General features: G+C 39.0%; 1 protein-coding gene across 2 annotated transcripts in view; it reads right to left on the minus strand.

Moving 5' to 3' along the window:
* st8sia4 (ST8 alpha-N-acetyl-neuraminide alpha-2,8-sialyltransferase 4) overlaps positions 1–13,681 on the minus strand; it is a 98,205-nt gene that overhangs the window by 12,577 nt on the left and 71,947 nt on the right. For both annotated transcript variants that reach the window (XM_051685231.1, XM_051685230.1), the window contains one exon: positions 4,469–4,726. In XM_051685231.1, the coding sequence (XP_051541191.1) occupies positions 4,469–4,726 (258 nt within the window). The remainder of the gene's footprint in view (positions 1–4,468; positions 4,727–13,681) is intronic.

The raw sequence follows: 13,681 nt of genomic DNA on the forward strand, positions 1-13,681 counted from the left end.
TTTTAATGAATGAGGCATACTGTATGATCCGACCCCTAAGAACCGCCTTAAGTGCCTCCCAAGCCATGCCCACAGAGGATACTGAGGACCAGTTGGTCTCCATATAAACACTGATTTCAGTCTTTAACATTTGTTGGAAATCAGGATTTTACAAAAGGGACACATTAAGGCGCCAACTATAAGATTTATTTTTCTCTATATGTGGCATCACCTCTAAACTCACCAGAGCATGATCTGAGACTAAGATATTTCCAACTGAGCAATTAACAACAGATGAAATGAGGGATTTGGATATAATAATAAAAAAAAAAAAATCTATTCTAGAATAAATTTTATGGACTGATGAAAAAAATGTATAGTCCCTACCAGATGGTTTCAAAAGTCTCCAAATATCTGTAAGACCAAGATTTTTACATATCCTGTGAAGCGTCAATGTTGCTCTAGGGGGCTTACACACTTTTGCTTCACTATGTTCAAGGACTGAGTCCATCAATAGATTAAAGTCTCCTCCCAATATTATATCATGAGGGGTGCCAGCGGCTTGCAACACCCCTTCAAGATCCATAAAAAAGCCCTGATCATCAGCGTTAGGTGCCTAAATATTAGCCAAAATCAACCTTTGCCCCTGCATTTCTGCTAAAACAATAATGACTCTTCCTAATTTATCTTTAATCTGTTTGAGACATTTGAATTGTAGATGTTTACTTATCAATGTAATGACTCCTCTCCTCTTACTTGAGCCAGCACTGAAGAAAACATGCCCGCCCCATATCTTCCCAAATTTTTCAGCTTCCTGTGGGGAAAAATGCGTTTCTTGGAGAAATGCTATATCATATTACATTCCATGTGGAGAAAGACAAACCACTCATATTAACATTTGACATTTTGACATATTAGAAAAAATAGATTGTGTCAAAAATAAAATTATAAAGAGCACATTCCCCATTAGTGCAACAATCAAACCCCAAACTTCCCCCCGAACCACACAAACAGAAAAAAGAAAGACATGCGCATTAACCCCATGCATGCCAACCGGCGTCCATCCCTCTAAACTCAAGAAGTCCATGTACGCCTACGAGAGTCCCCATGAGAACTTTGCCATCAGATTGCTCAAGCCCGGTGTTTCAAATTTTGAGACAGAATTACTTTACAGAAAATAGTCTGTAAAACAAACTCCAGCCAATAGGCAGAATAAACACAAAGAACATGTAGATTCATTCCCAGAACTGTATTGATGGTGTGTTTCTCTACATAACCAACTCCAGCCTCTAGTGGAACCAGCACAAAAAAAAAAAAAAAAGGGCCTTTCAGTTTCCTCGGACAGTCAAACGAATGTTCAGTGAGCCAGCTGTTCATGAATGCTGCAGATATCCTAATTCTTCCACTGTCCTGCAAAAATACTCCACAAAACAAACTCCAGGCCACAGAAGGCATAGGAACAAAGAACGAGCAGATTCATTCACAACTGTCCCAAAGGAGAATTATTCCACAAAACAAACTCCAGCTGCCAGGTGGAACCAGCACAAAAAGAAACAAAACAGGTGCCTAGCTTCCTCGGATGGTCAAGTGTATGTTCAGTGAGACAGCTCACTCGGAGGCACGTGAGAAACACACCATGACTACCTCAGTCCATTGATTTTATGAAAGACATCACTTGAATGTGGGCATGCGAGTACCCTGCAGCCATCCTTAGGACCTATTCTCAACCCGGCCTGGGAACATCAGTGCAAAACGACCCTCTGTTGATGCAATAGCCTCATGAAAGAGTGTCATTCCACAAAACAAACTCCAGCCACTAGGCGGGACCAACACAAAACGAAACAAAATGGGGCCCAGCTTCTTCAGACAGTCAAGAGTATGTACAGCGAGACAGCTCACTTAGGGCCGCATGAAAATCACCAAATGGCTAACTCACCCCATTGACTCTATGTAAGATAATGCTTGCTGGGGACATGTAAATACTTTGCGGCCATCCTTAGTATCTATTCTCAGTTTGGCCGGAAACATCAGTGCAAAAGCGATCTTCCGTTGATGTAAGAGTTTCTTGCATTCCTTGAATCGATCACGTTTCTCTCTTGACAAATTCGCAAAGTCTGGGAACAAGAAAATGCTGTGATTCTTCCAAGAAAGCTTTCCTTTGCTCCTCGCCTCGCGGAACACGAGACCTTTATCGGATGATACCAGAAATTTGGCCAGAATTGATCGGGGCCTGTCTCCCTCAGCGGATCTGCGAGCCGGGACTCTGTGAGCTCGCTCGATTTTCAGCTTATGGCCTGTTATGTCGAGCAGACTCGGGAAGAGCTCGTCTAGGAATTTCACCATATCTCTGCCTTCTTCGTGCTCAGGAATTCCAACAGTTCGGACATTATTTCACCTATTACGGTTCTCCAAATCCTCCAGTTTTTCCAAAACTCATTCCAAATCTATCTTGGTCGCTAGCGGATTAGCAGCTAACTCCCTCTCCGATGACTCCAGATAGTCGATCCGTTTCTCGACTTCCCCGATTCTTGTAACCAACTCAGAGAATTTAGTTTCCACTGCCATAATTGAACGATGTATTACAGCAAGATCCACCAAGTCAGCTATGACCTTTGCCAACATCACAGACATGCTCGCCAGTTGCCACTGGATTTCTCCCGCTGCACTGTCCAAACCGAGTCCCTGGACAGCGGGCCTGTCTGAGGTTTCAGCTTGAGCACATAAGTTTCTTTTAATATCTCCATAGCCCAAGGAGTTTGAAATCTTTGACATGTTTACTTCAAAGAACAGATCTATAGAACGATATATCGAATCTCACCGGTTTATGACATAAAAATGATTAAAAACTAGCAAAGTGCACAGAGCTTGCCGTTTACACGTCTGCTCCTCGCATGGCGTCACATGACCCTCGGCTACCAATGAAGGGTGGAGAAATGTTCATCAACCAAAAAAAAATCTATCTATCTGTTCCTCTCTACTGTATATTTCTCTTTGTCTGTCATTGCTGACAAATAATGGTTCCCTGTTTTTCAATCACTGTGGGTGATTTAAAAGAGCGCACTCATAAAATGTGACGTCATCCAACGAGTTCAGATCTGCCTTACTCTTATGTTAAGATTTCCTTAGTAAAACTTGCTTTTAGCAGTTTTGTGATTAGGTTTCAAGCAAAAACTTCTAGCTAGGAAAATTCTCTTATCATTTACTCACCCTTATGCCATCCCAGATGTGTATGAGTTTTTCTTCAACAGAACACAAATGAAGATTTTTAGAAGAATATCTCAGCTCTGTGGGTCCTTATTATGCAAGTGAATGGTGGCCAGGGGCCGTATGCAAAAACTCCAAGTGGTAAGATAAAATTATTTGTGAATACTGGCCCTGGCTTAGACTTTGCTGAAAGTTGCGTTTAGCGTCTTTATAAAAAGCTCCTACTCTTACACAAGTCCTACTTTTAGCTAAGAACATTTTGACACTGAGAAGTTTTGTATACGGCCCCTGGCCACCATTCACTTGGATTGTAAGGACCCACAGAGCTGATATGTTCTTCTAAAAATCTTTATTTGTGTTCTGCTGAACACTGCGAGTAAATGATAAGAGAATTTTCATTTTTGGGTGAACTATCCCTTTAAATGAAAAAATGTGAAGCTAAAAATTCTGTTGATGGATTTCACTTGTTGGCTCATGAATCATGTGCAACACATTCTTTCTTTGTTTGAGTGTGTGGTCTCTGCATAACTCATTGCGACTCAACTAGGTTAGGATACATCTTCAGCGCTCGCTGAGACGGAGTCTTGACACTTATGAACTTTTATGAATGACACTTATTCTTAACTCTAGGAATAAGAGCAAAATGACATCATTATTACAATTTAGAATCACAAATTCCCAGTTACCAGGGTGGAAACACTGTGATACACTGAGAGATAAATGGAAATTTTTATCTTTAATCACTTAAAAGTGCTGTAAGCTATATTTTTATGGAATGGTATACAGAAAATGTTCCTTCTCGCTAAAAGATATCACTGAAATAAGTGTCCTGAGATATCTCACCGCTCTCTGTGAGAGCACTAGACTGTGTAAACAGCAAACAAAAATGTGACCACGGGCCGCGGATACGTTCATTGATCAGAATCAGAAGACTTTGATGTGTTTTCTGCCTGTCATTCATTTAGCATGTTCTCATCATGTAGTAGTTCAAGTGGAACACTCAGGTTAAATGTAATTTTCAGATTCATAACAGTCATCAGTTGAGGGTGCTATTTAACTACTATTGTGTTTGACGACGGTGAGAAGAGGTAATGCTGCTCTCTTGTTCGGTGACGGTCTCAACTATCTTTGGAGGGTGGAGTTTTGAAAAGAGGGGGCATTTGCAATCCAATGACTCAGTCTCATGGAAGTTCCAGAACGGCTAAAATCGCTTATAGCACCTTTAAGATTCTGTCTTGGCATACTGAGATGGTAATAAGAAAAACAGCAGATAGAAATACATTACCGTATAACAAAATCATGGTTGTCTATTTCCTTTCCACATCCGCTCTTGAGGAGAATGCCTGAATTTCCCACCACAGCACATGTTTTGTACCTCTTGTTTTTCAGAGGAGACACTTCAGGAAGTAAACTGTGCAGGGTGTTAGACATGATAAATGTCTTGCGTCTGTCCAGAACGTAGTGGATGGTATCGCCTGGTTTAAAACTGCTCTTTATAACGGACACGTCCCTCTCTGCATCCAAGAAGCGGAGAATGCCCTTCCTTTTTATTTGAAAAAAAAAATAAATAAATAAATAAATAATATATATATATATATATATATATATATATATATATATATATATATATATATATATATACACACACACACACACACACACACACACACACACACACACATATACATACATATAAACAGGTTACAGACAAACACTGACACAGGGCTCAATGGGCCAGCACTTTAGATTTGACTTGTCCTGCCAAATTTGTTACTGGCTTTACCTAAAAAAATAAATAAATGAAAAAAACAACAAATAAATAATCTGAATTGTTTTGGGTTTTTTTTGTGTTTTTTTTATTTGTTTTTTTTTTTATATATGCCAGGGAAAAAAAACGATATTTTTCATTTGATTAACTTTTCTTTACAAATAAAATGAACTATTTAATAATGAGTTGTTTTTATTTGAAATAACAGCTGGAAATTGTACAAATAGGCCTATAATAAAACTATGGATTCCAACATTTTCCATCATTTTGTTGAAAAATGATGGCATATGGTGCAGATTTTGTCAAAGAGGTATATTATCTAGTTAGTTGGAGAGGATTTCACAGAATTTGCAACAACAATCTGCTGTATATCACAGAAAACTAATTTTTTTAATTTGCAAAGTATAAAATACATTTAAATGCACAACAGAGATTAGATGTAGTGACAACATAGCACTGGCCAGAAAGTCAAATCATTTTTATTTGTATAGTATCTTTCACAACACACATCGTTTCAAAGCGGCTTTACAGAAAATCATGCATTAACAGAAAATGAAACTGTAATATCTATAAAGTCTTAGAGTCATCATTGTGTAGTTTGATAAAATACGATTGTGAATTGTGTTTAAATGTAAGTAATTCAATAATAATTGTATTTAGAAACCCAGTGAGCAAGCCGAAAGCGACTGTGGCAAGGAACACAAAACTTCATAAGATGTTGGTTAATTGAGAAAAATAACCTTGGGAGAAACCAGGCTCATGGTGGGGCCAGTTCCCCTCTGGCTAACATCATGAATATAATGCCAATATTACTTAACTGTGTATAGTGCAATTAAAATTATTAAACTAAGTAAGTGTTAAGAGTCAGTGTTAATGATTAATGACTAATGTCTTTTAAGTTTATCCTGGATTAACTGCAGAAGTTCACATAGATGCATTGTCCTTTGTTAACTGGCTGATGAAGGGTTTTGTTGGCAATTAATTGATAGTCTATGTATTCCATTATAAGAGTGTAGTCCATCATTAAACCGAGGTGATGCAGGCAGAGATCAGTGAGGTGCATTGCAGTTCAACTGGCCGGTAATTTTGGTGAGGTCTATCTTAAATCCAAGATTCAGGCAATGGCATATGATGTATCCCATATCTTATGGTTGGAATTGGCATCAGTTCATCCTCTGAAGTCCATCGTAATAGACTGAAGTGATGTTTGGATGGCACTAGCTGCATTTAGTTGTCATCACTCAGAGACACATAGCAGTGGAGTCCAACATGAAGCAGGAATGGAGCTGGATCCAGCCGGTTCTGGTGACATCAGGATAGGAGTCCCAAGGTTGAGACAGGGATACAAATAGAATAATATTAGCATAGATGCCATTCAATTTATTGCAGAGTTATAGATCATGATCAATGTTTCTGGTTTCTGGTTCCGGCAGACCTAACTAAAGCAGCCTAATTGTGAGTTGAAGGATAAATTAGGTGTATGCCTGGCTAAATAGATGTGTCTAGTCTAGACTTAAACTGAGTGAGTGTATCTGCATCTCAAAGTGTTAGGGAGTCTATTCCATAGTTTAGGAGCCAAATATGAAAAGGATCTACCTCCTTTTGTGGATTTTGATATTCCAGAAACTATTAACAGGCCAGAATTTTGCAATCGTAATGAATGTGATGGAATTAATAAGCATGGTAGAAGGTCACTTAAGTAATGTGGAACTAGACCATTCAAAGCTTTGTATGTTGTTAACAGAATTTTAAAATTAATACGAAATTTAACAGGTAGCCAATGTAATGATGATAAAATGGGGCTAATATGATCATATTTCTTGGTTCTAGTCAGCACTCTGGCTGCTGCATTTTGAACCAATTGAAGTTTATTTATTGATCTTGCTGGACATCCTCCCAGTAATGCATTACAACAATCTAGTCTTGAGGTCATGAATCCATGAATTAGTTTTTCGGCATCAGCAACAGAGAGCATGTTTAGTAATTTAGCAATATTTCTTAGGTGGAAGAATGCTGTTCTACAAACATTGGTAATTTGATTTTCAAAGGACAGATTGGTATCAAATTTAACATCCAAGTTCTTCGCTGTTGAAGATGATGTAACAGTACATCCATCGAGAGTCAAATTATATTTTAGCGGCTTATTTTTAAGAGGTTTTTGGTCCAATAATTAGTACCTCTGTTTTGTCAGAATTGAGTAGAAGGACATTTCTGGCCATCCAATCTTTGATTTCATTGATACACTCTGCTAATTTGAAGAATTGTGAAATTTCGTCAGGTTTTGAAGAAATATAAAGTTGGGTATTGTCGGCATAACAGTGGAAACTTATTCCCCGATTCCTGATAATATCTCCCAGTTAGACAAATACTACCATTATTAAGACTATGAGCCAAATTACTAGAGAGGAGAGTGGCACCTTCCCTGGAGGGATGGAGTCCGTCTCTCTTTAGCGGTCAGTTCTTCCCCAAAATCTCTTCCAATTGTCTATAAATCCTATGCTATTCTCCGGACACCACTCAGACATCCAGCCATTCAGTGCCACTAATCTACTATAAACCTCATCACCACAGGGAGGGGGCCAGAGCATATTACAGTGTCTGACATCGTTTTTGCAAGTTCATACACCTCTTTAACATTATCTCTAGTGCTCTCTGACTGGCGAAGCCAGACATCATTAGTGCTGACATGAATAACAATTTTAGAAAATCTATGTTTAGCATTAACCAGCACTTGTAAATTTGATCTGATGTCAGACGCTCGAGCCCCGGAAATGCATTTAACAATAGTGGCTGGAGTCTCTATTTCCACGTTCCTTACAATAGAATCACCAATTATTAGGGCTCTTTCAACATGATTCTCAGTGGGTGCATCACTGAGTGGGGAGAATCTATTGGAAAACCCTAACAGGAACGGGAGAGTGGTGTCGCTTTGCTGAGCGAGTATGCCAAATGCCCTGCTGCGGGTGCTCTAGAGCCTGAATCAAAGTGTGTTTTGCTTGTTGTACTAACCACATGTGAAACAGTGTCTACCGGCTTCTCTTTCTCACTGACCTCCACTAGCATTTGGATGCACGTCTCTAACTCATTAACCTTCTCCGTCAGCCTGACTAATTCCTTACATTTATCACATGTTACTCCCTCACTGCTCATGGAAGTAGTTGTAGTAAACATGTGACATGCAATGCAGGAAGAAATAACATGAGCGGATGCCATGACTTACCGCAATTTTTTGTTGCTGTTGTTGTTGGTTGTTCTTGAGCGGTGAGGGTTTGAGATCGATGTGAATCCCTAACGCAATTGTTTGTTGTTATGGTTGTTCTTGATAAGCGGTGCTTTGAGATCGATGCAATAATCCATGTAACGCAGAGGAGAAAACAGGTGCACACAGTAAAATGTGCGCAGTTTAATCGTGATAAAAAATAGAAAACGGATGCACGCGGAAAATGCACGCAATTGTATCGCGATAAGAAAATAATGTAGGGGGAAACCCAGTGCACACTGAAAAATGGCAGATATTAAGGATTAAAAGCTGAAAACAGATAGATAAGCGATGCTAAAAAAGCTAGCAGGCTACAAACACAGATTCGAACTAGGCACCAGCAGCAACAGGTAAAATACACACAGATGAAACAGTAGAAAAGCGGAAAAACCCGAAACGCGGTAAAATGACAAAGAATTAAACGATGAACGTATAAGAATAAAAAATGCTAGGCAGGCTACAAACACTCGTGCAGCATGCCATCAGCCGGAACAGAAAGAGGAAATGACAGTTCTGTCAGCTGACCCCAATCACTCTCACACTTATCAGCAGGCCATTCTATTGTTGAGCCCTGCTAACATTTCTCATAACCATAACAGCCAGCAACTCATAACCATAACAGCCAGCATAGATTGATTGATATATATATATATACACACACACACTGTATATATTTTGTAGTTAAACGCGATTAATCGCAGATTTTGAAAATGCTGAAGAAACAGATCGATTATCTGGAGTCATCGGAAAGGGAATTAGCTGCTAATCCTCTAGCGGCCAAAGTAGATTTGGAACGCATCTAGGAAAAGATAGAAGACCTTGAAAATCGTATTTGGCGAAACAATGTCCAAATTGTTGGAATTCCTAAGCATGAGGAAAGCCGAGATATGGTAACATTCCTAAACGAGCTCTTCCCGAGTCTGCTCGATATGACAGGCCATAAGCTGGAAATCCAGCGAGCTCACAGAGTCCCGGCTCGGAGATCCACTGAGGGAGACAGGCCCCAATCAATTCTGGCCAAATTTCTGAGATCATCCGATAAAGATCTTATGTTACGTGAGGCGAGGAGTGAAGGAAAGCTCATTTTCTTGTTCCCAGTCTTTGCGAATTCAACGAGAGAAACGTGATCGATTCAAGGAATGCAAGAAACTCTTACATCAATGGAAGATCGCTTTTGCACTGATGTTTCTGGCCAAACTGAGAATAGATACTAAGGATGGCCACAAAGTATTTACATGTCCCCAGTAAGTGATGTCTTTCATAGAGTCAATGGGGTGAGTAAGCCATTTGGTGATTTTCATGTTGCTCCCAAGTGAGCTTGACTTACTGAACATTCACTTGACAAACTGAGGAAATGGGGCGCATGTTTTGTTTCTTTTTGTGCAGGTTCTGCTAGCGGCTGGAGCTTGTTTTGTGGAGGAGCACACCTTCTGGACAGTTTTGTGAATGAATCTACACGTTCTTTGTGTTTATTCTGCCTATTGGCTGGAGTTTGTTTTACAGAGTATTTTCTACTATGTAATACTGTCTCACAAAATTTGTATAGAAACACCAGACTTGAGCAATCAGACGGCAAAGTTGTCGCGGGGACTCTCATAGGCGTACATGTACTGTTTGAGTTTGGAAGGATGGACGCCGGTTGGTGCTGTCGTGTGCAGGGTTAATGAGCATGTTTTTCTTTTTTCTGTTTGTTTGGTTCACGGGGAAGTTCGGGGTTTGATTGTTGCACTAATGTTGGAATGTGGTCTTTATAATCTTGTTTTTGACACACAAACTATTGTCAAAATGTATGTCAAAATGTCAAATATTAATATGAGTGGATTGTCTCTCTCCACGTGGAATGTGAATGGGTTGGGGCACCCCATAAAAAGAAGGAAGGTTATTTCTTTTCTTAAATGTAAGAAATATGATATAGTGTTTTTTATAAAAAAAAAATAAAAAAATAAAAAGAATCTTTCCCCGCAGGAAGCTGAAAAATTTGGGAAGATATGGGGTGGGCATGTTTTCTTTAGTGCTGGCTCAAGTAAGAGCAGGAGAGTCATTACATTGATAAGTAAACATCTACAATTCAAATGTCTCAAACAGATTAAAGATAATTTAAGAAGAGTCATTATTGTTTTAGCAGAAATTCAGGGGCAAAGGTTGATTTCGGCTAATATTTAGGCACCTAACGCTGATGATCAGGGCTTTTTAATAGATCTTGAAGGGATATTGCAAACTGCTGGCACCCCTCATGATATAATACTGGGAGGAGACTTTAATATATTGATGGACTCAGTCCTTGATCATAGTGAAGCAAAAGTGTGTAAGCCCCCTAGAGCAACATTGACGCTTCTCAGGATGTGTAAAAATCTTGGTCTTGCAGATATTTGGAGACTTTTGAACCCATCTGGTAGGGACTATTCATTTTTTTTTTTTTTCATCAGTCCATAAGATTTATTCTAGGACAGATTTTTTTTTTTATATATCCAAGTCCCTCATTTCATCTGTTGTTAATTGCTCAATTGGAAATATCTTAGTCTCAGATCACGCCCTGGTGAGTTTAGAGATGTTGCCACATATGGAGAAAAAGAAATCATATAGTTGCCGTTTTAATGTATCCCTTTTGCAAAATCTTGATTTCCAACAAATGTTAAAGGCTGAAATCAATGTTTATATGGAGACCAACTGGTCCTCAGTATCCTCTGTGGGCATGGCTTGGGAGGCACTTAAGGTAGTTCTTAGGGGCCAGATCATACAGTATGCCTCATTCATCAAAACATCCAAAGCACGAGAACTTGGAGTTGGAAGGGAATATTAAGAGTGCCGAGGCAGAGCTGAAGCGCCAACTGTCACCTGATGGCCTCAGAGTACTGACCCGATTGAAATACAGATATAATACTATTTTGTCGCAGAAGGTAGAGTTTTGGCTATTCAGGGCAAGACAGTCATACTTTGAGTCGGGGAACAAAGCAGGGAAGCTTTTGGCTAGATATATAAAGCAGAGAAAGTCTTTTTCTACCATTCCCTCAGTGAAATCTGCTGGTGGTGAAATATTTTCCTCAGCCATTGATATTAATAATGCTTTTAAAGAGTTCTATTTTTATTCTCTATAGTTCCACATCTTCGTCTACTGATGAAGATATTAGAAACTTTGTGGAACCTTTAGAACACCCTAAATTGACGACTGAGCAAAAAAATGATCTTGATTCTGAAATAACTTTGGAGGAGCTTGACGAGGTAACTAAGGCCAGATGGCTTTGCCGCTTTTTAGATCTTATGCTACAGAACTGGCTCCACTTTTGTTAGAAGTTTATACAGAATCAGTAAAGAATGGAAAGCTTCCGCCAACCATGACACAAGCTCGGATCAGTCTGATTCTTAAAAAGGACAAAGACCCAAGCGAGCGAAAGAGTTACCGTCCAATTTCCCTGATCCAGCAAGATGTTAAAATATTGTCAAAAATTTTGGCTAATCGATTAAGTTATGACATCTCTTATACATATAGATCAGGTGGGGTTTATTCGGGGCCGCAGCTCTTCTGATAACATTAGGCGTTTCATCAATATCATGTGGTCAGTGGAGAATGATCAGACTCTGGTCACTGCCATCTCACTTGATGCCAAAAAGGCATTTGATATGGTAGAATGGGATTATTTTAAGATTTTGGAAATATACAGGTTCAGGAATACTTTTGTTAGATGGATCAAGTTACTTTATAGACACCCGGTAGCAGCGGTACAAACAAATGGATTAATTTCAGATTATTTTACTCTGGATAGGGGCACCCGGGAGGGTTGCTCTCTTTCCCCATTATTGTTCTGTCTTGCCATGGAACCATTAGCAGCCGCGATAAGAAAGGAGGACGATTTTCCAGGGGTGATGGTGGGAGGTATGGCGCATATTATTCGTCTCTGACCCTACTAGATCTATGCCTTGCCTCCACAGAATCATTCATTCATTTTCTATGGTCTCAGGATACAGAGTCAACTGGTCTAAATCCGAAGCTTTGGCTCTGACAGCATACTGCCCAGTAACGGCTTTCCAGCCGGGCACCTTCCAGTGGCCCAAACAGGGTATTAAGTATTTGGGCATTTTATTCCCAGCAAATTTGTCTGATTTAGTTAGAGTTAATTTTGATCCCCTAATAAAAAGATTTGAGCGCGATGTGGGCAGGTGGGCTTCATTACATTTATCTATGACTGGGAAGGTTAATGTTATTAAAATTAATTGTATTCCAAAATTCAACTACCTACTACAATCTCTCCCTGTAGATGTCTCCCTCTCTTATTTCAAGCAATTTGATAGCATAGCGAAGTCCTTCATTTGGAATGGTAAGTGTCCCAGATTACATTTCAATAAGTTACATAAGCCGATTGACAAAGGAGGGCTAGGCCTACCCAAGATTTTGTTTTATTATTATACAGACATTTGGCTCATTGGTCTCTTCCACCTGAGAGCGCCCCTTCCTGGTTTTGTATTGAACAGGAAGTTCTGGCCCCTATTTTGACATTGCAAAGCCTTTCTATCAAACTAACCAGAGAAGTTACACTCCATTGTCGGTGTGGACAAAAGTGTCCAGAATGTTTAATTCAGACATTATTTAAATGTTGCCTCAAGCATATGGCTAAACCCCAAATTATGTATTAATAAGTCCCCTTTCAGCTGGTCAGAGTGGATTGTTGGGGGGGGGTTACTACACTCGGTGACCTATATGAGAGTGGAGTGTTGAGATCCTTTCAAAAGCAGGGTGACAGCTTTTGAAGAGGGGGCATTCAGAAGACTGGGGAATTTAGACTTGTTTGTGGAGAAATGGGGCAAATATCTGACTTATTTGGAGGCTTTCGGGGAGGGACAGTGGAGAGAGAGGTGTAGTAGATGTCTGTGATTATTATATATATATATATATATATATATATATATATATATATATATATATATATATATTTTTTTTTTTTTTTTTGTCTTTTGTTTTGTTTCTTTGTGTCTCTATAACTGTGTGACCACTGGGGTGTTGTTGGGGGTCAGGCTGGGGTTAAGGATTGAGGGGGCAATTGTGAGGGTTAAATACTGATTCTGTTGGTATATATTTTGCTTTTCATTATTTAAATCGATGAATCAATAAAAAAATGTTAATCACAAAAAAAAAAAAAAAGAAAAAAAAAATTGTTTGCTGACACATCCACATGTAGTATATCATACCAAACCATCTGATTTGGATATGAGGTTGTATTAAGTTGAAATGATGTCACTGTGACATATGCTTTTACGATCAACTATGGTGTCAGTTTTAATACATGTTTTACTTGTAGCAACTTTGACTTATTTTTATTAATAAATAAATTCAAAAAACTTTTTATTCTAAAAGGTTAATTAATTTATATCAATATATTGGTAAATATATTATTAAGGCCCAAACACTGAAAGTGCGGAGACCCTATTGTTATTCTATGGATTATTAGGGCCCAAGCACTGAAAGTACAGAGACTCTC

The sequence above is a fragment of the Myxocyprinus asiaticus genome, chromosome 43, assembly GCF_019703515.2.
Source record: "Myxocyprinus asiaticus isolate MX2 ecotype Aquarium Trade chromosome 43, UBuf_Myxa_2, whole genome shotgun sequence".
In the NCBI taxonomy this organism is placed as follows: Eukaryota; Metazoa; Chordata; class Actinopteri; order Cypriniformes; family Catostomidae; genus Myxocyprinus; species Myxocyprinus asiaticus.